Source organism: Rhipicephalus sanguineus, chromosome 7 (genome assembly GCF_013339695.2).
Source record: "Rhipicephalus sanguineus isolate Rsan-2018 chromosome 7, BIME_Rsan_1.4, whole genome shotgun sequence".
NCBI classification, from domain to species: domain Eukaryota; kingdom Metazoa; phylum Arthropoda; class Arachnida; order Ixodida; family Ixodidae; genus Rhipicephalus; species Rhipicephalus sanguineus.
In genome coordinates, this window is record NC_051182.1 from 84,227,830 (window position 1) to 84,253,177 (window position 25,348).

The following is a 25,348-nucleotide window of genomic DNA, read 5'->3' on the forward strand; positions in this document are numbered from 1 at the left end:
TTTTTTTATTTGCCTGTTTGATTCTAAGTGTCTTGAAACATCTAAAACAACTATTTAAAGGTGCTTTATTCACAAAATACAAGCAAAAAATTGTTTTCAAAATGTGCAAAGGACTGGCTTCACTGCACCACGGAGAGTGCTCTAACCTCTCCAGTCTTCAGTGCAGAAAATGTCTCTGAAATTTAACAAACAAAATGCCAGGACAAGCAAGCCCATGGACAAAAAAAGCTCTGATGCAACCGGGGGAGGCGGTGGGTGTGTTTACATCTATCGGCGTCCACTGCCAACATGCGTTGAGACGCAGTCATTGTCCAAATCCGATGGTTTAGAGAAAATATGCTGCTCTGTGTGTAGTCGCTGCCAGACTCACAGGAGAACTAAAAGTCTTGTTCATTCCAGAAAACTTCAGCAAGCAAGCGTTTTTATTTTTTATTTTTAACAGAGCTGTTGCCGCTCGCACACTGAGGAGGACGGCATTTTTTTCGATTCCGGTTATTACTAGAATCAAGCTCTTTCTCAACCAAAATGCATGCTCTAAGCGCATTTTTCAATTTTTTACAGTGCCATCTGTTCAAGCCAAAGGGAAATCTGCAAAATGAAGCGGGGTAACTTAACTGCGGCGCCCCCAGATGCTTCTTTGAGAACAAACGAGCCCAGCTTGCCTTTGGTAGGAGCAGTACTAACCATGTGAATGAGCTCAGCTCGACTTCGATGGGGAAAGGGTTAATTGAAGGAATGGGGACTAAGGGAGGCTAAGCTACGTAGCCTACCGGGCTGTGACGGCTTCAGCTAGCTTCAGGACCCGTGTCTGGATGTCGTGGTCGGTGCTAGCGAGAAGGGCCTCTTACTGCTCTACGGTAGAACAGCAAGTGGCTTACCAGTCAGTGGTAACACTGGTGTTCCCTCCACATCCCTAGATACCAGTAAGAACCAAGAAGTTTGTACCTAATAATCACGCCAGCCACCAAGAATGGCAACATTTCTACGCTTGCTCAGAAAGCATTTGCTGTTACAAGGAACAAATACCACCGTTGATTAATTCAATGTTGTGTTTTACGTGACAAAACCATGACATTATTACAAGGTGATCACACTTGTATCATAGATTACAAGGCATATTATAATCATACCCTGGTTGTGGCACGTAAAAGCCAACATTCATCGAAGAAGATACGCGTCTTTTCTTTTTGCCCCCAGCCAAGACAAATGCAGATGTCATGCCCAGGAGTGAAACCTGATTTCTCAAGGTGTTTATCCACTTTTGCCACTCTCATTTGAAGTGGCGAGTTTGTTCCTTAGCTGCCATGTGCATTATACCCTCGCACGAAGGCACGAGGCTTCCGCTCCAATGTTGAATCCCTTTAGACTGCATTATTTTGCTCGCATTACTACGAGGACTACGTAGTGAGGGAGAGACAGTACGTCCATAAATGTGAAAAGGTCAACTTGTATCCTTGCATGCGAGGGTAAGTGACCTTATACCTTTTTTTGATATGCGATTATTGGAGTTTTCAGTTGAATTTTTCATTAGGAAAAGTGTGAGTAGTATTGCTGCCGTCCCTGATCAACGGATAGATTGCACTGCAACTCACCTCCTGTGTGACACGAAGTTCAGGTACATTGTGAATCATGCTGACTGAGGCGACGTCGGCAGCAGTCGGCAGCGTCTCTCCTAGCCTGAAAAGCACAGAAACAACAGTCACTCGTTACCAAGGCTCACTAAATTTCGCGAACCTCGTGGCGGTATAGGAGAAAAAAAGCCATGCTCCGTTGAGCAATGGCGCTGTAGTTTTGAGAATCCTATGGACTATCAAACGAAAAAAAATGTCTCGGTCATGACAGACGTCGATCCTGAATGTTCTCTCGAAGCAAGGTTAAGGAAAGTAAGTATTTTTGACCTCGCTCATGCCACGGGAGCTGCCAGTTCAACGGAACGAGAATGAAAGCTAGCCAAAGGAAAGGCAAGAGAAAATGCAGTCTTCCATACACAAAATGGTTAGGTGGTATTTGGGAGGCCACAGGGTAATGTCTAGGCGAGCTTAAAGAACTCGTGCTAAAGGGACACTAAAGGCAAATAACAATTTATGTCAGAGTCAAAGGTCAATGTGTGAGAACGTCCAAAATGTCAATAGTATCAACAGTAGTGCTCTAGCAATCGAGAAATTAAGGTAAATGTAGGACACGATGTCCGCCACAAGTGCGACATTTTGGAAATGATCCCGATGACGTCAGAGAGTCCCGCGTAAAATTAACCACCACTAATCAAACTAGTTGCAATAAAAAAGAACCTTCTGTGGATCACAAGACGTAATAAAATGCTGCTTGTTCGTTTCTGTTTGATTCATAGAAAAAGAACCTCTTGGCGCTACCATGGGGAACGGTGCGAGTGGTTCAAAAGTTCCGTTTTCTCCGAGCTGCGCGTCTCAGTGGTAGTTTCGGTATCGCGTACTGCTGCGTGCGCTTGACTCTCGCTATTTTCGCCCTGTCGATACTCTACTTCTGCTGCTGCTGGCCAAGCTAAGCTCCGTCACAGTGAACTATACAGTTTCGGAGTGGCCCGTGGCTGCGTCTTGGCAAGGTTGATGGCCGCTGTAAAGGCGGGCAGCGTTGGGCACAGCAACTGCTACGTCAGAAGGTCCGTTTAGGCGGGTGATTTGAAGTAGGCTAACGCCGTGCGGACCACTAAAATGTGATTTCCTTTCAAAATAAGCATTTCCTCGGCACAAAACAAGCACTACGAGGTTTCTGCAATGCTATTGCAACAATGAACCTGAACTTAATGTTAGCCTTTAGTGTCCCTTTAAATAGGTTTCAGTGGTGGTCACATACTCATGGAGCCACCAGGATTTGCCAGCCACTGGACAGCACTGAATAGTTCGTTGTCGTGTTAACCGGTTCCGCAGTGCAGAGACGACGGTCAGCGATTGTGAATTCGAAGATGAGGGCTGGTTTTTTTAGTCTTGAATGAGCGTATGTCCAGTGGCCTCTTTTTTAGCCCTGTGTCTATGTCTTTGAATTTGCATCTGCTCACCCTCTTTGCAATGGCATAGCCGGAAGGGGGGGGGGGGGTTCAAACCCCCTCGTAGTTTTTCAGTTTTGCATGCGTGTATATACATGCACACATACAGACGCACGCACGAACACACATAAACTGTGGTTCAATCCCCCTCCCCGTCTCCCGAAAAAAAATTATGATTATGCCCTTGCTTTTTCGGAACTTTTGATCGTAAGCCGATGCACAGAAGAGCGTAGAAAGACTTACTCTCTCAGGTCGGCCCCGCATTCAGCACAGAGGTCCTTCATGACGACGGGGTGCGTACAAAGAGCCAGCTTCAACAACACGTCCCTGCAGGAAACGATAAAAGCTAATCAATATTGACTCGCCAACTGCGCGTCTTCGAGGCGCATTCAACACAAAGTCCCCGCGTTATTTCCGTCGACCGCGTACACACAATTGAACTAGATGCGATCGGCGAATGACAAAAAAAAAAAAACAAGAAAAGAAGGCGTGAGCTGAGAGCAGGCTTCAAACGGCTCGGCGCTAGCGAAAAATTTACTGTCGCGTTGGTAACTGCACGCTACAAATGCGATAGCAACCAGAGAAACATCGAACGCGCGCGGCGTAGCGAGCCTAAGCGAAAGCATCAAAGTGAACCCGTCGCTCATTTCTTCGTAAGGTCGTAGATTCCGTTTCGCCGCTAATTAGACAAATTCGACAACTTGATCGCGTTGTTCAAAACAGAAGCGGGCGCGCGCGCGCGCGCGCCTCGCGGGATTTGAAACGGGTGTCCTTCGATTCGCCGAACGTCGCACGATAAAAAAAGAATCGAACGTTGCTCGCGGCACGGCAGCCGGCGATGGCGGTTGCACTCGTAGCTAGCTCGACAAAACAAGGCATCGTGCGGTGACGTACCCGGGCTTTACGACGTCGCCTTCTTGGGCCACAATCGTGTCGACGGTGCCGTCGCATTCGGACTTGAGTTTGCACAACTGCTGCTGCGCGTCGGCGTTTTCGGCGCCGCTCTTGTGGTAGAGAAGGATGCCGGTGCCTTGGGAAATGCGGCTGCCCGCCTCGATCTTCCATTTGGCGATCTTGATCGAGGCCCGGCCCGTATGCCGAAGCACGGAGGAAGAATTGTTTACGCTCTCCATGTGCCGGAGATCAATAAACAGTGCTGCCGATGGGAGGCAGCCATTACAAGAACGGCAGCTCCGCAGCAAACATAATAATATTTATACTTTAATTTAAAATATCGCTTTTACGTTGCAATATTTTCGATCTTGTATTACTGCTTCGCAGAATTTTCAGCTAGTATTTTTTGCAGCTTTTGTTTTATTTCGTCTAGTGCGAGGCTGTTGCGGTTGCCATGGTATTTTTGACAACGAAAGCAGAAGCGCGGCAGGCTCGAGCGAGGCAAAGTATTATTGTGAGCATTGAGCCGTATTACGCAGCTCAATCGTCACAAAAAAATTCCGGGGAGGGGGGGGGGACACACCGGGCCGTCCCCCTCCCCCCCCCTCGATTTCTTTTTCCCATGGGATACAGAGCACAAGATTACAGCAGAATTAGAGACGTGAGTTGGGCTAGTTGGTGCGTGTTAACTGCACACATAACTGATTAGCGAAAAAAAAAAAACGCAGACAAGGTAGAGACGAGAGACAGGACGGAGCGCATACAGCTCGCAGCTTGTGTTTTCGTGTTTTTTTTTTTTCTGTGAATAAACGCTCAGTTGAAGTATGCGCTCCGTCCTGTCTGTCTCTACCTTGTCTGTGGTTTTTTTGCGCTATATCAGTTATGTCTGCAGTTAACAAGATGACACTCGACCCCATTTATCTGCCCAGACCCAATGTCGGATCAAGGAGGTGCCCCCCTGAAAAAACTTTCTGCCTACGCTACGCCACTGACATTCAACGAAGCCCTTCAAGCGCTGAAGACACAGGTACCAATCAGGGCAGGACGTGCGTTATACTTATCTTTATTTGGGAAACGTGTACTTATAACAAATACGAGGATCGCAATAAATGTATCAGGCATGCAAGCCAGCACCATCCAGATAGCGATTTCATACATTTGTGCTCAAAACAATCGACGGGTACCCCTGATTGATGAAGGTGTAGTTTTGTTTAGGAACGCTGATAAAGATACACGGGAGTTGGTCGAGGCTCATCTGATTGCAAAAGAAGGTGCCATGGGTCAGCACCCCCTCCTCTCTTACTCTTAGCATTCTTATCAGAAGGAAGTTGCTGTATCTGGATGATGCTGCCCTGAATATGTTTGATGCATTTATTGCTGCCTTCGTCTTTGTTACAAATACCACACCTTTCCGAAATAAAAGTCAGTTGTTAGTAGCGCACGCCCTCTCCAAGCTTCCTTGGCCCCTGTTTTTTCACCGTTATTGCTTCATTTCATTGAATTTTTCATCACATGTGTCGGAAAATCTTTAATGGGACACTAAAGCGGAAAGCGATTTTTCTCGTATTAGTAAATTACTCTTTCACAACACCGATATCACTACGCTTACCGCGAGAAGACGCTTGGTAATTGCCACAAAACGAGCAAAATGAAAATGCGCGTGGCGACGCCACGTTGTATTTCCCGCACCAGTCGCCATGACGTCATAGATTTTGACGGCTTCTACAAGGACCTACGTCGTTCCTCATCGGCAAAAATTAAGTACTTTGTCCTCTGAGGGGGCCATATACTTGGCATATCAAGTTTCGTTGGGCCAATGTCGCCAAAATATGAAAAGTGCACTTAGAAATCCGTGAGGTTACGCACGATGATTTTGGCGCGAAATTTATAGATAATACTCTGACCTTGATTTTCTCCTGTATTCATAAATATGTGATTGTCAATTAATGTCATTAGACTTCTCAGAGTATGAGTTATCAACCGATTCATTGTTTCAATTTTGTGTCCCTTTAAAAATAAAGGACATGAAGTAGTTCGCTGCCTTCATAATTACTTTTTCTGCAGACGGTTCCACTGTTTGTAAACAAACTGGCATGCGCCAAACGGTCTCCCCAAGAAGACTTTCGGTACGGCACTTCCGGTAATGTTTTTTCAACGGTCCGGGCGGTGTTTGCCCGGTGTGTTTGAGTCTGTTGCTCTAATATTTATGGCGCATTCGTTCACATGTGATTATAGCGATGTCTAGAGAACATGAAGGGGCTCGACGACGTCGCATGGGGTAGGTACAAAAGCAGAAACTGCAGTGGCGAGCAGAAGAGTTGCCTGATCCGCTGGACAGGGAAGTTGCGCAATTCAGCTTTTCAACCGGAGCTAAAAACCTGTCTCCTGTCACAGCCGCGGGCATATTTTTAGTTTGGTCTAGGCACACAACATCACGGTAAAACGCTTATTACTGCGCCTGCGTCACACCGGGCACTTTTGATAGATAAATACGCCGATCGGAATCGATCGCGATCCAAAGTGTTCGGTGCGACCAAAGTGTCCGGTGCGACTCTGGTGGTACTCATGTTGCTTCAGGGGAGCTGCCGGACTTTCCAAATGCTTGGTGTCCAGCACCACCTTCGATAACGCCGAGGTAAGCGTAAGCCGAAGTTTCAACGTTGCTCTCGATCATGAATCGTAGTTCCGTTGCAAGCTTTCAAGTGGACGCATCGCTGTATTCGAGCACGAACAGCAACAACTAGAACAGAGGCTTGATATCAGGCAGATGGTTATGGCGAGTCAGCCTCTGTTGACGCCGCCTTGTTATACAGCGCAGTCCGACTATAGCGAACTCCGGTACATCGAATTATCCTTTATATCAAACTATTTTCTAACACGACAATGTTTTAACGTCAATGTATAGGAAGATGTATGAGTATACATCGAACAAAAATAGCCGAAACACTTGATATATCGAACATTGGGCAATGCAGTACGCCCCGAGCAGTTGGCTTTGCCTTGCAAAAAGTTTGCTTTTTCTCACAGAAGAGGACTTTCCCACATGCATTTGGGAGAGTTAGCGGTGCGATTAGGAGGGCGCCGCGCAGAGCAAGTAGAAACTACCGCTTGCCATCGCGTGCTTTAATTCTTCCATGATGACTTGTCGCGGCCCTCATGAGCCATCGCCGTTCGCATCTTAACATCTCTTTGTTAACCCAATGGCGACCGTAAAGCGGAAGAACCTGGCTATTCTTCACAAAGCTGGCGATAATCAACACAGACGAACGCAGAGAAAAGTCTGACGTCGCCTCTGAGTACGTAATCCCAAGAAGTACTGTGAGTATGACATTGAAAAACAACGCCAACATTAGGGCCAAGCAATACGAGAGGTTTCCGGCGCCCAACGAGTACGCGCAGCTGCGTCTGAAGATGTTGAGTCGCTGTTTATATCAATACCGTTTTTTTCTCGCCTACAACCCGCGCCTGCATATAACCGCATCCCCAGCTGCAAACCGCGGGAAAGTAAAAACTAAAGAAAAAACCCCGCGTATTGCCGTAAGCGGCCTTCCTTGCAGCATCGTGAAGCAGTGTCATGAAGCCAACATGCGTACCGAAATTAGGACTGAAAATATGGTGAATTGTCTAAAAGGTTTATATTGAATTATACGATGTAGCGAACTTATCCCCGTTTTTTTAGCGTGTTCGATATATGCGGGTTCAGCTGTATTTGCTCTGGAACTTCATAATGATAACCGGGATTTTATGTGCCAAAACCAAGATATGATCGTCAGGCACGCCGTAGTGGAGGGCTCTGGAAATTTCGACTATCTGGTGTTCGCGATCATCTATCTGACTTTTTTTGTTTGTTTCGAAGAGTAACTGTTATCGCAAGCCAGTGTCATCGTCTGAATGCTGTTAATTTGTGCTCCCATTTGTCCCTCGCATTTGTTATGTATAGGTTTTCCCACTCGCAAATGTTTCTGAGCATTAAAACATTACAGCCTATACATGTCGAAGTCAAGCGTGAGGAATACAGGAGACAGTTCCCAGTTAGCGCCTGGCCTGTGTGCTCTTTACTGTGTTTTGTGTTCCTCGCGCTTCGCTTCGACATGAATATATACCAACTCGCCCAGTACTATACGTTACAGCCCATACCACACATCAGATATAAGCGTAATTTACTGCGCCAAGTAAGACTGGTACTCCGTGTATTACGGAAAAAAAAAACAGCGGTATTGTTGTACTGATCAAGCGAGTATACAGTCAGTGCTGACCGGGTCAAGTGCAAAATTATTTATTACAGAAGGGAGAGCTGAACTTATGAAAATTTATTATTTTATTTTTGCACAATAAATGAAGTCCATTAAACTTTACTCAAATACACTAATTAAATTTAATGTAAGGCATGACAATCATGCGCAAGATACTCGAACATAGGAGAATATCAGCTCGAAACATGAAGGCGTAATAAATTTAAGCACGGCAAGATCGCTATCGCTTGATTACAGATTCACAAGTTGACGTTGAAAGCATGCCCGTCGAAAGAAGACTGGTGCACTCAACAAAAGCATTAACATATTCAAAAAAAAAAAGAAAAAAGAAAAGCTAAAAACGCAAGATCGAATCAAGGTCACAAATTCGAAATACAGGACGCGTAGCGCCATATATGTATTGAACATTCTTCCCACTTTTAGTAGGTGCCATAAACACTGCAAAAGCAACATATGATTTCGCAGGTCATTTCAGAACCAGAATTGTTTTGATATTCGAACTAAAGCTGCGCTGTACATCTTGAATCTGCCTGAAGGCCCTCACATGGCAGCAGTGAAACCACAATCAGCGTACATACATATATTAAACTTATATAAAATATAGTACACATATTCAGTGCAGCTAATAAAAAATTCACAGCTTCGCCGCAAGGGCGAAGCAATGAATGCGATATCAACGCATTGGAATGTAACGCGAAGAACGGCAAGCAGCTCGAAACTTGCAGCGCGCTGCTCAAGAACAAAGGATGCTCCAAAAGAACACACACAGGACAAGAGCGAACTAACGACTGTCACAGCCCGACACATGCAGCACGCTGCTCAGACACAAAAAATGACGCACGAAACGAACGCACAGGTATGCACAGGACAAGCTTGAACTAACAGCTGTCACAGTTGTTACTTTTTCTTTGTGTTTGAGCAGCGCGCTGCAAGTGTCGACTATGCATAACCAACTTTCCCTACTTTGGCTCTTATAGCTCTCCTTTCGCAAAGGTGGCCGCTGCAGCGAGCGAAGTGACCTTCGTGGGCTCTTTAACGTCAACGCAAACATTACGTTGAAAGCAAAAGGCGTAAAAACCACCCCCCTCACGAGATAAGCGTGCGCGCACGGGTGACCACGCCCTGTAGAGCAAAGTACAGGTGGTACAGGTAGGAGGCGCGCGCGCATCGCAGCGGCGGTTAAAAACGAGCAGGGCGACGACCTTTAAAGCGCGCCCTTCGCGCCGTGTCGCTAGTGATGAAGAGAGCACACTGAAGCGCTTCCGAGCTCTGCCTACCGCAACTGGTAAATGGTGTATATAAATAGCTCGCCGTTAGCATGATGAAGGACGTACGCTCCGTGGCCGAGTCGTTTAACGCCGCGCGCTGCGGAGCGAAAGGTCATATGTTCGAGTCCTCGGTCATGCGCTCCAGGGCGACCGAGGATTATAATTGTTATTCTAAATTTTTATTATTCTTATTCTAAATTATTTTTCTTCGTGGTTTATATATATATATATATATATATATATATATATATATATATATATATATATATATATATATATATATATATATATATATATATATACGAGACATGATGGCGATGGCAACGGCGACGCCGACGGCAGAAAACCTGCCGAGAGTGTCCATATAATCGCTATCTCAATAAAAGTGCCACACGTAAAGATGCATTTGTGTTTCACATAAGCACATGGCATTTGTAAACAAAATAGTAGCATGTAACATTTAGTGAGAAAAAATAAATCAGAAAAGTGGTACTTACAACGCTCAAGTAAAGCAATACAGTTAGCGTGGCTATAATGTGCAATGTGATGGATGCACTATATAAGAAAAACTGAGCAGGAAATAGATATTGCGATAAACAATGCGAGATGTAAGAACGGTTTTGTTTATGTAATGTGTGCATTCAGATTTATCGTTCTATTCCTACAAAGTCGAGCACTTTGTGGCCCAGGAAGGCTAATTGACTCGGTGACTTATTTGAAAAAAGAAAAGATCGTTTAGAATATGTTGACACCCAGTACGTCAAGACAAGAAAGAAAAGATTTCCTGTACTCGAACTTGCCGCGTTCCTATAAGGATTTCCGGAATACTTAGAGGAATGGGACACACATGCCACGAATGCGATTGGCTTCTTTCGTCAAGCACAGTGCGTACGTGAAACATATCGAGAAGTCATAATATATGCTGACTTTTTCTATTACATCAAAGGTTTTACGTGGCGCGGAAGTCATACAAAAGAGGCAGTGCCAGGCTTGTGCGTCGTGTCTGACATTAGACAAAAAAAAAAATGTGCGTCGATGACATTCGCTGTGTTTACAAGCTGCCTGTGCATGCAGAAGTGTGCACGACTGCATATTTTTCTCCGGAATGGTAAAAAAAGAAAAAAAAAGAGCTTTGTTTGTAGCACAGCTTTCGCTTGATCTTTTGCGCCTCGCCGATTCTTTGTTCAGCGCAGATCGGTGACGCTTGCGGCGGCGTATACGTCGTGCCATATCGGTGCATGTCGCCGAGCTACGTAGGCTCGTATTCTTGAATACGGGGCGTCGCTAGAGCCACCGCTTCGACAAGTGGTCTTTTTCTTCTTCAAGCCAGACGAGTGGTCTTGTCTTGGGTCTTGTGTTCACGAACACAAGACCACTTGCGGAAACGCTGGCTCCAGCGACACCCCGCGTTCGATAATATCCGTCTCTATACAAGCATCCACCTTCTCTGAAAATTCTGTCTTGTTTGAACTGGAATACATGGCTAGAGGAAAGTGGAAGGAAATGACGTCACGTCGTCGCATAGTCAGATTGCCATCCAGTCGTCGTCGTTTTGACAAAATTATTAAGGCGAGTCTTGTAACTCTGGTGGCAATAATGAAATTTGCTTTAAAAATGTCATAGGAATAACATATAGAAGAGGAGGGAGAGGGAGGTACGGATTGCGCACCGCCGTCGCTTCCCTTGCAACCACTTGGTTATTGTAGTGAGACATTGACCGTCCCACGAACTAACGTTAGGGGAGCACAGGCGAAAGCGTGCTTTCGCGAGACACTAATAAAACTATTTGGACTTTTTTAGTCCTTTGCTTTTGTCCCCCCCCCCCCCCTTTCGTTCACGTCAACCAGTTATGATGGTGTCACGTGACATCATCATAAGGCGACACCACTTGGTCACGTGACTTATAGCATTCGCGTTCACGACGCCGCCGGATGCCGGATTTTCCTATTTATGAGCCGTATGAGGCTTTTGCCTTTTAAAAAAGCTACAGTGACACCTCGGTGATACGAATGTCACGGGACCACGAAAAATATTCGTATAATCCAAAATTCGTATCACCAGAAAGCATGGAAAATTAGCCTGCGACAAAGAAAGTTGGCGTACATTTTCATTTATTGTTTTTCTGGGCCCCAGCAACGTCAAGAAGAACCCTAAATGATTGTCAGTGAAGTTTTTAGATGTCGGCAATCATACCAGCAGTCGCAAATATACGGCCCGTACGTGCGTATTCAATTAATGGACCGAGTGCGTTGCGACCCGCGGCATCAGTGGCCCCTTCCAAATTTTAGTATGCTTTTTTTGCATGACACCGGAGTACTGCAGCCAAAGTAACAAAAGAAGCACTTTGACGCGATGGATCAAGGCCACAAAGTTACAGGACCACGATCCTGTGTTAAGATTTTGTTATCGCGGAGGTATCGGGAATGTTTTTTGGGAGATCAACGGCCATGACCGCACAAGTGCGACCTCAACGGTCGCGCACGTTGACGTTGTCAACTGCCTGACTCCTTCGCCAAGACCGTCCTCGCCTTCTTTCGGTCATCGTCCACCTTTCATAGGATGTCTGATGCACGAGGCAGGCACGTGTATACACAGTACAATAACAGCCCACGTCGACGCGTCAGAAAAAAAAAGCATGGCGCTAATGTCCTCTGTAATCTAAACGCGAAGGCACACGGAGGCACCTAAGAGCCTCAAAGATTCGCGCACACAATCTCGGAGGCCGGGACGCGTCTCTGAAGGTTAATTCTGACCATAAGAAAAGTGTTTTTCTTACACCGTGATTCTGACCATTTGGCGGTGCGGCGCGCATGCCCACGCTTGCGTTCCCGCACTCGCACGTGCTTGGCGCGTCTTCCGCGACAGCGCTGACAGCACCTCTTCGTACCTGGACGGTAGCGTACGTTCGTATGAAACGTCGCTGGGTAAAAATAGGTTCGCAACAACCGTACTCCATTACACTGCAGGCCAATGGGCCTTGGCCGGGACCAACGAAAAATTCGTATCACCCCGAAATTTGTATGAGCTGTGATCGTATCACCGAGGTTTCACTGTATATGTATGTGAATGTCGCGTTCCTGTCAAACTCTGATTATTTGTTTATTTATTTACTTATTTATTCATTTATTTATTTACGTATGCTGCACGCAACCCTAGTGTAGGGCTTAGCAGGAGTGGGAAGGTTATACAATAGTGTATAAGTGCAAGAACACTAACAGTGGCAAAAAGAAAAATACACACATAAAACAATGATAAAAAATGAAGCAATTTACATGTTAGGAAGATGTTCACCAATGGCAGCTAAAAAATCTACTAGTGGTAAGGAGCGTGTGTTACCTGACAGATAATTCCATAGCTCAATCATACGCTAAAAAAAACAACTTAAATATATTTGTACGCGCAATGAAAGGTATTATGTTCAAAGCATGGGACCTAGGGGTATAACCTTATTTAGTAAATGTGGTCAAACTACCGCCAGAAAGGCTGGAAGAGCGAAATGGTGTTAATAATTGGATATAAAAACTTTAAAGCTTCTATCGAATAACGAGAGAATAGTGGTCTAATTTTCAGAGATTGAAGAGCTGTTCTGAAGAAATATTTTGGTTCATGATAATTATTGTTTCTGGCATGTTGCCTCAAGTACGCCAATAACGAAGCTCCCGCGGAGGTGGCACAGTCGCCTTAGGCACGATGGAGCCTGATGCCAGTTCCAAAGCCTGAGCTGCTGCCTGCTACTTCGCTACCTAATCTCTGTTTTGAAGAAGTCATAGGCAGCCACCAACATCAGCATGCAGACAACATATTCAATGCGGTGTACTTAAGTAGTCTTCTGTCACTGAAAAAAAAAAAGGTAACCACAGGTCGCGAACCTTACAAGGTTTTTCTTCCGATATCTGAAGCCAACATTGAAATGAAATCTCAGATAAGGTCACTGTTGCTAGCCGAAGGATAATGGCGTTACATTTATGTTTACAGCACTTAATTCCGCTGTTGTCGCGGTCTTTCTTGAAAGTACTTCAAAAGGAAGCCCTACAGACAAAAACGTGATGAAATATACACAAACACTGGTGTCGTGCCCGTTAAAAATGAGGACACCTATATGGCTGATACCAATACGCACGCAGTTTTGGCGGAGCCTCACTGTCGTATTTTCAGAGTGGTGATCCTCGTGTAGTCTTTGATCAAATTAACGCTCTTAAAATCAGGGACGATGCTCCTGCGGTCGCAAGTCGTGTATCCATTTAAAGGCACTAAGTTCTGGGCGAAGACAATTGCTTGTAAACATGCACATTAAATGTAATCAAGCATGCTGAAACCCATGCTGCAAACTCAGGTGTGAATCCCAGGCGTTTTATTTAGACACCTGCCGTCGATGTAAAGAAAGTAATGTCGTAGGCTGGACCAATTTTCCGGGAAGTATAGGGTCACACACCAGCCGCCCATTTAGAGGTTCATGAAGTTGCCCAGTGTTTGCAGGCCACTATCATCCGGACCATTAGAGATTCACTCAGAGTCGCGTGTTGCCCTGAATATTGCGGAAATACTCTCGAATTTATCTAAGTCGTACGTTCTTTGAAACGTAGATTTAATATTGTAATGAAGCAAAAAAAAAAGGAACTCGGGATTTTAAATAAAGTATTGCATCCACCCATCCATTATCCAGGTATGGTCGTCCCTCTTTTGGCACAGCTCCATTACATCTGCGGCAGGTCCGTAGCCAGGAATTTTTTTCGGGGAGGGGGGGGGGGGGCACTTGCTGAAAACCTTGAGTATTTGAGAAAAGAACCTATTTTCATAATTTATTTTTGGTAAAAACACCTACCTCACCAAAATTTCGGGGAGGAGGCGTGCCCCTAGCCCCCCCCCCTCCCCTCCCCCCGACTAGGGGCCTGGTCTGCGGAGGTTTCTACGACCAGTGGTGTTAAATGGATAAAAATAATGAATTAAAGAAAGTTGCAGTGACGTTTCGCTTAGTGAATGCGGGCGACGCTCTAGCGAATAGGACTTAAAAACAGCCAAGAGAAATTACTTATCAGGTCCCGTTCCCGAACAGGCTCTGCAAAATTAAAAAAGGAAATACTTAAACATTTATACATACTTTGATCTTAGCCAAAAGGCCGCCACCTGGACACGAATGCCTGGCAAGTAAAATAGCAGCTTACGCCGCTGCCCGAGATCACATTCTCCAGACTATCCAACCAGGTTTACGAGCCCTAGTCGACGCACACGAAAACATCCAGAAAACAATACATAACCTGCAAGTGACGTCAGTTCCTGTCTTCCGTCCGCCATCACCGAGCACATACGTCTCAGTGGCCGCGCAGTGTTTACGTTCGTGCGCGGATCGTTCGGCGTAGTGCGCGTGTTTTGATTGTTTGCTTTGCGCTTATGACGAGCGAGAATCGTTCAGGACATTAAGCAGCCTGCAGTGTCGTCAGTGGTGTCGCACGTAATGGTTGAAACAACTTCGCACGAATCACCTACAGCGGCGCTCTTCGCCGCCTGCATTTTGCGGCGCTCAAACTGCACAGATTTCATCGCTGAGTGCTGCATAAAACCATGGCCCAATAACATGTTTGGCGCCCAGTCGGGGTTCATTTCACCGAAGAGCTAAAAGGGCCTCCCGAAAACCAAGGCGCGATCACTGTGTTAAATTCGGTGCTGCACGTTTCGACAAAAATTGACATCGCGCATAACTCCGTGCTGATACACTCGGCGAAAAGGTGAGGAGATTCGGAAGCATTACTTGCCTGTTATGAAGTGACACCCTCACACACAAACGTTGTGCAACGTCTGAGGTCCTTCTTGTTTACACGCGCAGTAAGCCACGTGCGGCCGCGTGAAAGAGCTGTCCGAGTGCTCCGTTTCTCGGACAGCTCTTTCGTGCGGTCGCACGTGTTTGTGATCACGTTTGGCAAACAGTACGTCCCCGCGTCTGTTTCTTCTTCTTACTATTATTATTATTGATTTACACTTCTCGTGCAGCAGCGAAATATCGCACAAATCGCCATTGCGATGTGCAGCGTTGACGGGAAATGCGAGAGCCGCACAGCTTGAGTCGGTGTCGTCTGCTGCCATGTGCTCGGTAATGGCGGCGCATGCCACAGAATCGTATCCTAGAGTTCCGCGGTGTGACGTAGTTGCAAGTTATGTATACAGATACCGTGAAACGTCACGAAGTGCGTAGCACGGGCACCCAGCGATTCCCGTTCGTGGAGTTCCCACTGCTCCATTTACCAAACCGTCGATAACGCCAATGTAGAATCTTGTTAGGGAGATTCGCAAACTCTGTGTGCGACATGTGCGCTACTTTTTGCTGCACTTTATCGACTTCCTGCTTTTTAGGGCAGCTGAGACGCATGTCGTTTACAGAGAGTTCTGTCAGGTTGTTTGCCCCTTCAGATGTAGTGCCGTAGAGAGCCGGTGAGAGGAGAAATCGTGTGCTCTGCGAGGCGGTGGCGCCCTCTCTTGCGCGGCGCTGGGGTCAGCCCGCGTCATCATGGCGTCATCAATTGACATCGTCGATCCGCCAATGGTGGGCCGATCTCGGAGGCAGTGCAACATCACCTGAGGTGCAGAAAGCTACAGTGGAGTCGACGGAGAACGTTAATCTATTGCCTGTCTCTCACTGTCACGGATTCGGGTGGTTGCGGGTGATGGGCTCGGCCAAGACTCGTTGAACACCAAAACACATTTAATAAACGAAACACACGGCACTCAAATATATATATATACCTATATAGACGTACAGAAATACAATCAAACTTAAACTGTAATAAGCTATTTAACTAAACTGCTCCACTCATAGTCTGCTTCAGTCTTAGAACAACTGATACATCGGATTGGCCTTACTTGGCATTGCTGATGACATGGTACATAGCCAATGTCCAGTCTGTCGTCGTTTCCGTCGGGTCATCTGTCGTGGCTCCTGATGTCTCCACACACTTGATGTCAACTCTGCAGTTCGACGCAGCAGCCGTCGCCTGTACACAAGCAGGTCGTCGTAGCTGGCCTGACTGCTAGGCCCAGCAGGCCTAACGTCGTCGTCGGCTGCTTCACCCGGCGTGGCGTTCCACCGCTGACGTGGCGCTCCGGGGATTGCCTTCGGCGGCCTGCTGCAGAAGGGGGCTTGCGTCAGGAACGCTGGTACATGCGGTGCGCGGTAGCTGCATCTCCGAGGAGTCTGGCTCGAACGCCGTCTCGTTCGCCGGCCGCACCTCGGGACGCCCGCGTCACCAGCCGCACACCCGAACGCCCGTCGCTCCCGTCGCCAGTGCACAGGCTGGCGATGCAACCTTCCGCTGCCGAGTCCACCCAGACAATCCCAGCTCACTCCGCTTCGTGTTCTTTCACGGCTCGGTTCACGTGCCACGAGCTCTAGAATTTTTCCACGCACGCGCTCGTGCCGACGCCAACGCTACTTCGTCGTCTTTCTGCCTCCGAGGGGCTCTTACTCGTGACACTCACACGGCGGCTCATTACGTACGTCTTGCGGGAAGTCTGGTCCCCGACTGTCTGCTGCAGGCTTTCGCCTTCAGGTGTTATAGAGAGCGTAACATGCTGCCATTTTGATTCGTCAGGGAAGCGTACACCTAACGGTGGTTTGATCAGACCACGATAGTCACTAACTCCCCCAACGTTCAGTACTACTAGTACTGCATTAATTATCCAATGAATGATTCTCTTTGGGTATGTTGGTGCAGAATATATACATAAGGTAACACAAAGCGAGCACATAGACACGTACAAGACTGTCGGACTAAACGATCAGCTTATTCGGAATGTCAACACTGGTTTACTGTGTCCTCATTGGTCTAGTCCTTCTTTTTTGCCTTAATATTTTAGGGTCTTTTACGCGTCTGTTGAACAAAGAAAGATGAGAATCGGCCCTTGTCGCATTATCCAATAACGGAGTGCACCCTTGCGCATCAACTTGATCTAAAGGCAGTTGCAGAAATTAGAAGTTAATCGCCAAGAACATGGCTGTTACCTTCATTTGTCTTAAATTTCAATTTCCACATGCACACGCACACATGTTCCGAAATCCAACAATCCTGTAAAATGGTCCCAATGTCACACGGTAGCTTAAGTAGAATCCAAAATATCTGAGCAACATTTAATGAAACTGCAAAACACTGCACTCGGAAAATCACGATACAGACAGACAGACAATGAACTTTATTTGATCCTGAGGAGCTTTCGCGGGAACCCCTATCGGGGACCCGCGGAAGCCGCTGGCCGCGTCCAAGTCGGGGCTGGGACACCGTGATGTTCCGCCCTTTCTTGGGCCCTCTGGATTGCCTGGATTTGTGCCTGGAGCGATGGGCTCCGGAGTGCCTCTTCCCATCGGCTTCGCTGGATAGAGGGCCGTTAGGTAACGCGGGGCATCGCCAAAGCATGTGCGCTAAGGAACAATAACTCTCAGAAGTAGTTTTGTCACGCAGACTGTATAATATAAACGATTCAAGCGAAATGTATTAAAAAACACAATGCCGATAGCATGAGAGATGTTTAGAAATAGCGACACTTATTCAAAGGATGCATACGAGATCCAGGTTCACACGAGAACGCTTTCGCGAAAGGTTCAAAATTCCTCACCGCCATGGTGCAGTCGGGAGAGTACTGCGCTCCCGTGAGCACTTCGACCCTGCACGTAGCGTGGCAGAACGTAAGAAAAAATATTTGCTCCGGGGTGTACGAGTCGAGGCCTCGGAGAGGCAGGTCTTTCGTCGGGTCGCGGTGACGTTTATACGCCGAGTAAGCGATATCGAGAGCGGGTAGAGTGGGATAAACCAGTGCCCTGTCATCGACCACGGGACACGAAACCCCCTCCCAGAGTCGCCACGTCGTGTCGGTTGCCCATGTCGACTCGTTGCGATGTGGGCGCAACATCATGAAGCTTAGCGCGTCGACGAGTTCCCTCGCAAAGAGGAAACCGATGCCCCCGTAAGTCATCGCGCTCGTGCCGTTCGTGTAGTACAAGGGCGGACGCAGACTGGCTACGGATGCCGAGATGATGTTTTGGATGATCTTGTACTCGAAGAGCCGGTTCCTGTTAACTCTGTAAGTCTTCGCTGCCTCTTCGTAGAGGGCGCTGCCTCTCGACTTCTGCAGTGCTAGGCGAGCGTGGTGCCACTGCGAGAAGTAATCGCGGGGGACGTTGTCATCCGCGCCGTAGAGCACGTCGAAGCTTCCCTGCGACTGAAGGCCGCCTTCTGGCCATACGGCGATAGCTGTCTCCTTGAGGACGTTCAGTAGGGTCGACTTCGTGCTGTCGTTTACGCGTTCGCTCGAGGTGATTTTTTCCATCGCTACACTCTTGATCCGAGTGAAGTAGCGAGGAATTTCGCGAACCTCCTCGTTCGTGAACTGCGACTTGGTTATGGCAGCTAGAAGAGCGCTGTAGGTGAGTTCAGTTTGAAAAACGCAGTAGACGGCGTTCAGCGCGCTTCCGAGCTTTCCGAAGTTGATGGTTGCTATGATCGCCGGCAACACACTGCTCGAGAAGGTGCCGACGTCCTGGAGAAACCACCAGGTCGTGTGAAACCAGAGCGTCTGCGCAGAGAAGGTCGCGAAAAGGTTCTCAATGGCTGCCATTAGGCGCTCATTCGTCGCTAGAAGGAAGTCGCCGACCATCACGGGCGACTCACTCCCGTACACCTCGCTCAGGGCGTCCATCCACATCGCGGGCGTGGGTTTTGTCGCTATCGTCGGAGTGCTTCCCAGTCTGATGAGTTGCGGCCGGTACACCCTCGACTTATCCACGCTGCCGAGCGCTTCCAAGATGGTCATCTGCACGGCAGCGCTGTCCTTGAGGAAAGAGTGGAAGTGCGGGGTGATAGAAATATCGTCCCGAAACACACATAGTTCGAAAATCTGCACGTACCAGTCGTAGGCCCCTCTGTGGTTCAGGAGTTTCTTGTTGAAGTACCGCCAGAAGGACACCATGAAGGACGGACGGATGACAAATGTCCGCCCTCGCTCAGCGCCAGAATTGCGCCGCTCGGTGTGGAACCACAGCGGGAGAGCCCAGTTGACGTCCAGGTCGATCAGAAGTTCGAGGAACTTGGCGTACTCGTGGGGACCGATGTGGAACTCATTTTCTGGCCACGCGAGTCCGCGAGCCGTCATGAAGCTCTTGAGACCCCTCAGCGACGATGCGTAGTCTTCGGCCCTGGTAACGCAGGCTGCCATCATTTTGTGCGCTTCGCTCGAAATGGCACCGGCAGTGGCGTCGCTCAAAGTGAGGTCCGCGATACGGTGAAACCAGTCAGCCAAGACTTCCTGCACGATGGTTCCAGTGGTTCTTTTATACCTGTGCGTCCAGCCCGAGCACACGAAGCGGCCAAAGTCCTCGCACGGGTCTTCGCCGTGGACTCGGCTCAAGCCCAAGGCACTGACGTGGTTCTCGCAGTCGGAGGTGTCGCAAGTGGCCCGTACCTTGGGCTGCGTGGCGGCGATGTACACGATGATCAGGACGACCGTCGCGAGGACCACGGAGAATGAGCATAACACAGCTGCGAACGCCAAGACGACGTGGGAGTGCGTTCTTTGTTGCGCGCTCTTCGATTTGCTGGAAATCTGTAAGATATAGCAATAGAATAAAATATATGTGTTTAGTAGCTCCTTAGCATGCAGTACAGATGTGCTCGGTAGTTAGAGAATCCGGTTTTCTGACACTAAGATTACGAGCGTACTGTTCTATATACAAGCCTAGCTGCATTGCGATACTGACAATGCTCATTCTGGTGCCGGCGATTTTCAGCATTCGTGTAATCATCTATGAAGTGCCTGTGAAAGATCACGTACGTGTACATCACATTAGCTGGGTTACTTGAAGATGTGCACAATATCGAAGAATACCATATGGCGTCTTGCTCATCGAGGAACCAATGTAGAAGTGAAAATTTTCTTTATTATCGTCAGGCCATATGTGCCAACCACTGCATTAGATGAGATTAGCAGTAGACCCCCCACCCCCCTTTTAGAGAATTCCGGAATCCGATGCTCATACCGTGGCTTCGAAAGAAAAATTGCACTTAAGGGCATCCTGGTTATGATGAATATGGAAGTCCCAGTCTTCGTTCATGGGTGATCCGTTTCAGACCCTGTCGATTAGCTAGATTCCTGCCCTTCTTGCGAGACGTCTAGACGGTTGTGAATGTCCCGATAAGGGCAATGTGACTTCTGTGTCCCAAAGTGAACACTGCAGCGTCCGCCTAATTATGGGCTCCCACAGGCTCACGGGTAACGACTTTACGTGCCCACGGCTAAGGCCTATGTTGTTCGGTCACAGAAAAAAAAGCTCAAAGGACGTGCTTTTCTGGCTGGATATTTCAATAGGCAAGCTTTCATTCATACACTACCTAATATCAATCAAAATAACTTGATGCAGGCAAAGTCTAAGGAAAAGCTAAGACTTTGCCTAACGCGCAGGAATCTGTGGCAATGCTCAATATTCTGAGAAGATAAAAGAGTTCGTGACTGACGTCTTGCGTCTTGATGCTGCTTGACGGAAGATATTTGTTGTCCTCAAGTCAGTCTCTAGGCCTCGAAGCATCGCGGTACGCTGACGAACAAAAACACAGTGCCGGCCGAAGTAACAATATATCCATAAAATCTAAGGCAGCTTTCCACCAGTGGTGCCAAGCCTGAAGAAGTGCGGAGCTGGGAAGCCTTCTTTGTTTCCGTTTGGTTTTCTCTTTCTTTCCTCATCTCTTCTTTCCTCATCTCTTCTTTCCTTTTCTCTTTTCCGGTTTTTTGTCTTTCTTTCTCTGTATTTACTCCTATTTATTTCTATTTTTCTTCCTATTTATTCCCTTTCTCTCTCTCTTTCTATTTCTCGCTTGCTTCCTCTTTTTCTTTTATTTTTATACGTTGTTTTGCCTGCGTTACGCCAAGCGACGACAGCATACGACAACATACGAAGGCCTGGGCACCTAAAGTGCTCCGCACTTAAATTACACCATCTTCCGCTAAAGGGGACCATGAGGCGATGCGAAGCCGGAGCACTTGCACGATCGCGTTCCGTTGGCGTTCGTTGGGCATGCTACCGACCTCGGGCATGCTACCAACCTCGTGTCGTGGAACGCGAAGAGGAACACTACGCGCGTCGTGTCTTCCCTCTAGCCTGGCCTTTAATTCTCACAGGGCGAGCGGGGAACGCGGTCGACAGGCGCGCGAGAGGGAGGCAGCGTAGAAGAGGAGAGAGAGGGGGAGGGTACGCGCATGCGCTGGCGCTCATCGCGGCGCTGCGTAGGAGCGAATTTCGGCATGTCGAGGCCGCATTTCAGAGGAGTCAACCGAAACAAGGGCTGGACTGAACGCGCGCAGCGCTCTACCGCTTGAAGGAGAGTAGACGAGAGGAGGAGAGTAGCTCATGCGCCGAGAGAGCAGAAGCGAGAATGCAGAAGCGCAAGCAGGTGCTGGTAGAGAAGTGGAGAGAGTAACGCGCATCTGTTGGAGAGAGGGAAGAAGGACAGTTGCGCATGCGTAGTGTGAGTGCGGACTACCAGGCCGCGGGACATACCCCCGAGGAAGAGATGCTTCGCATCTAAAAGGCCAATGGGAATTTAGGTGCCGTTTAGCGGGCAGAGACATCGGCTTGTTCGCTTAGAGAAATATGACGCTTTCTCTTAGAAATTAAGGAAGGTTATAACTGTTGGGGTTTTACGTTCCAAAGGAAAGATATGAATATGAAGGATGCCGTATTGAAGGGCTCCGGAAATTTTGACCATCTAGTGTTCTTTAACGCGCACCTAAATCTAAGTACACGGGCCTCTAGCATTTCGCCTCTATCGAAATGCAGCCGTCGCAACCAGGATTCAATCCGACGACTTTCAGGTCAGCAGTCGAGCAACATGGCCACTTGACCACCGTGGCCGGTAGAGAAAAAGGAAGATTCTGAATGTCGGATTATTAATAATGAAGGACAGGGTTTTCGAAAACCCATACACGAGGCTTCTTGATATGAAATTAGATGTACTCTGGAGTTACTATACTGTATGTCAAGACCCAGTCCATTTTTCTGTGTTATATTCTACGTCCCTTGCTTCAGGGCGTACAAGCACTTTTACATTTTTCATCCCTCGAACTGCGTATACCGCTTCCAGGAAAAAAAGATCCCGTGATGCCGTGCGCTCAGCAGCCCAGACGTGCAATATACCGGGTGTTTCAAGAAATGTGTCCAATATCCTCAAAAATCAGGAAAATGCGATATTTGCTCGCTGCCTTCACAAATGCCTTTTCTGTGGCGGCAGGCATCTTAAGATGGTTAAAGACGTCATTCGGGAGAGTAATTAAAACAGCCAAATAAATTAACTTTTTAATTAGTGGAGTTAGGAGGTTACGGCAAATGGAAGAATTGAAGTGCTTTATGCGAAGAACCCATGGCAGCTTTCAGATATAGAAAAGGCGAGCTCTTGTAATTATTGTGGCGTGCTGAAATTCAGATTCAACGGCGAAACCGAAACCGAAGCACGGAGGAGTGCAAGAAGCAGAGGACCAGAATGACGTCACGTTTCATGGCAACGATTACAGAGGTGTAGGACGTTCACTCATTCCGGACGTGTCAGAAGGATACCGCGGAAGCACTCTTCCGCATTTATGTTTCGCCGCCGAATTTGGGTGCTTTTAATGACTTCGCAATTATTACGAGAGCCGATTTTTCGACATCTCAAAGCTGCAACGGGTTCACCGCATGAAGGACTTCAATTCTCCCATTTGACATAACGGCTTAACACCACTAATCAGAAAGCTAATTAATTTAACTTTCTTAATCACTGCCTCAAATGGTGTCTTCAGCCATCGTAATAATATACGTGCGGCTACAGACGAATCAATTGTGAAAGGGTTGAACAAATATCGCATTTCCCTGATGTTTCTGGATCTTGGACACGTATCTTGAAACACCCTGTATGTAACTTCAGCGCGAACTATTCGGCGGATCTCCGGAACGAACCGTTTATACCTGTCACCGCCTTCCCTTTAATTTTTTATGGGGCGTATTGTAGTCGTAGCAGTGTATAAGAAAGTAAGCCTAACAGTTTCGTGGCCGTCTAATAAAACTGCGACACTAACGGTGCAGGAAAATGCGCACTGACCCTGCTGGCTCCGTCGTCATTTCTTGGCGGCCCTGGGGTCCTTTCGTCGACGCTCCCAGCTGTGGTTGGCGTGGGCGCAATAAACAACGCAAGAAAGGCATCAGTGTCTTCTTCAGCACTCGACGTTGAAAGACAAACGCAGAAAAGAAACGAATCGGAATAGACAAACAGTAACACCGCTGCTCCAATATCTGACAAGTCGAAGAACCGAGTGGTAAAGCCTGAAGACCACGCTAAGGTTTCTCGTGTAAGCACCAGTTAATACTCCATGCTCTAAATATTAAGGCGAAAGTATTAAGCCCTAACCACACGTACGCGTTACGACACGTCAGCGCGTGGCGTGTAGACTCGGCGCCCCACCCTCTCCCTATGGAGAGAGACATGGCTACACGAGGCTGCGCGCCCTCTCTCTTCATAGGGAGAGGGCGCGGCACCGAGTCTACCGACCACCGAGTCTAGCGGCACCGAGTCTACCGAAGTCCTAACCACACGCATACGTGTGGTTAGGACTTTAGATACCTCATTGAAGGGGAAAATTGACATTCGGCGGCGGCGGCTACAAGACGAGTGGTGCAAAAAATAACCATCACGTGATGACATCATCATATGAAATCATGACGTAACTGATCGCCAGAATTTGTGACGTCACCGGAACATCACTGTGACGTCATGTAAGATGTAGTCACATGATGAAGTCATTGCATGACATAGTAGCTTCGTCAAGGTGGGCCGATCCGTTGGCAGTGCGAAACCAGTTCAGGTGCAGAAACCTTGCAATGCCTCCAATCCCGGAGGCAGTGCAAAAGCACGCTAGGCGCAGAAAGCTTTCAGAAAGGCGGGGATCATGCTTTGAGCTTCGAGTCGTCTTAGGCGAATGCATAGGTGACCCTGCGAGTTTTCTGCCAAGTCGTTTCCTGGGAAAATCTACTGCGCGAAAACGGCCTGAAAACCGTCCAAAGCTCTCCGTTTACATTATTATGGTGCCACGGTTTCATTAACTCAAACAACTAGTTTTATTTCCTGATCGTAGGACAGAAAACGAAGCCCTGTGGTAGCAATAAACTAACGTCGACATTAAGTGGTGTGTTGGACGTGGAAGTATTCAGACTATAAGCTATTACACACATGACCTCGCAAGAACAAATTAGAGACGTATACATCACGATAATTCAGGGTACGAAGGTAGGGAAATTGTCCGGGAGGCTCGTTTTTTCTTGTATTATGCACAACTAAGCGGTAATTAATATTTAAGCGCGTCGTCGCGTCTACCGCTAACTATTGCTCTCTTATACTTTTGCTCAAATGATGCGTCAATGTACGTTTTGCATTACTACACGCATTCACAGTTTCCTCAATTACTACTCGATACCCGGCGAGACACCGCGTTGTCTACCCCGTTCAATTTAAAATGCTGTTCTGTGGAAACACAACAGACAACGCTTGTCTGTTGTGTTTCTTTCTGGTGCTCGTATTTTTGAGCAGCGTATTCATTAAGTATGTTACATCAACTCGCCTACATCAAGCTTCTGCAGTTCCCATGAATATTTTAAAGCGAACGCCTTAGATGCCTCATCAAACGCGAAAATTGACCGTCAGCGTCGGCGTCCCGCGGCGTCGGGGACAGCACAAAGTATGCAAAAAAATCATCATGTGATGACGTCACAATATGACCTCACCATGACGTCACAGCCAGAAAAATTCGTGGCGTCATTATGACGTGATCATGACGTCACGTGATGACGCCATCACGTGACATCGCAGCTTGGTCAACGGCGGGCCGATTACGGAGCCAGTGGGGGGGGGGGGGGCTCC

At 47.6% G+C, this 25,348-nt stretch overlaps 1 protein-coding gene across 1 annotated transcript in view; it reads right to left on the reverse strand.

The window, feature by feature from the left end:
• Window positions 1-4,199, reverse strand: part of LOC119399574 (RNA polymerase II subunit A C-terminal domain phosphatase) — a 43,443-nt gene extending 39,244 nt beyond the window's left edge. The window contains exons 1-3 of the mRNA XM_037666379.2: window positions 3,914-4,199; window positions 3,263-3,346; window positions 1,593-1,677 (exon numbers count right to left, since the gene is read on the reverse strand). Coding sequence (XP_037522307.1) covers window positions 1,593-1,677; window positions 3,263-3,346; window positions 3,914-4,152 — 408 coding nt within the window. The 5' untranslated portion in view covers window positions 4,153-4,199. The remainder of the gene's footprint in view (window positions 1-1,592; window positions 1,678-3,262; window positions 3,347-3,913) is intronic.
• Window positions 4,200-25,348: the final 21,149 nt, after the last annotated feature.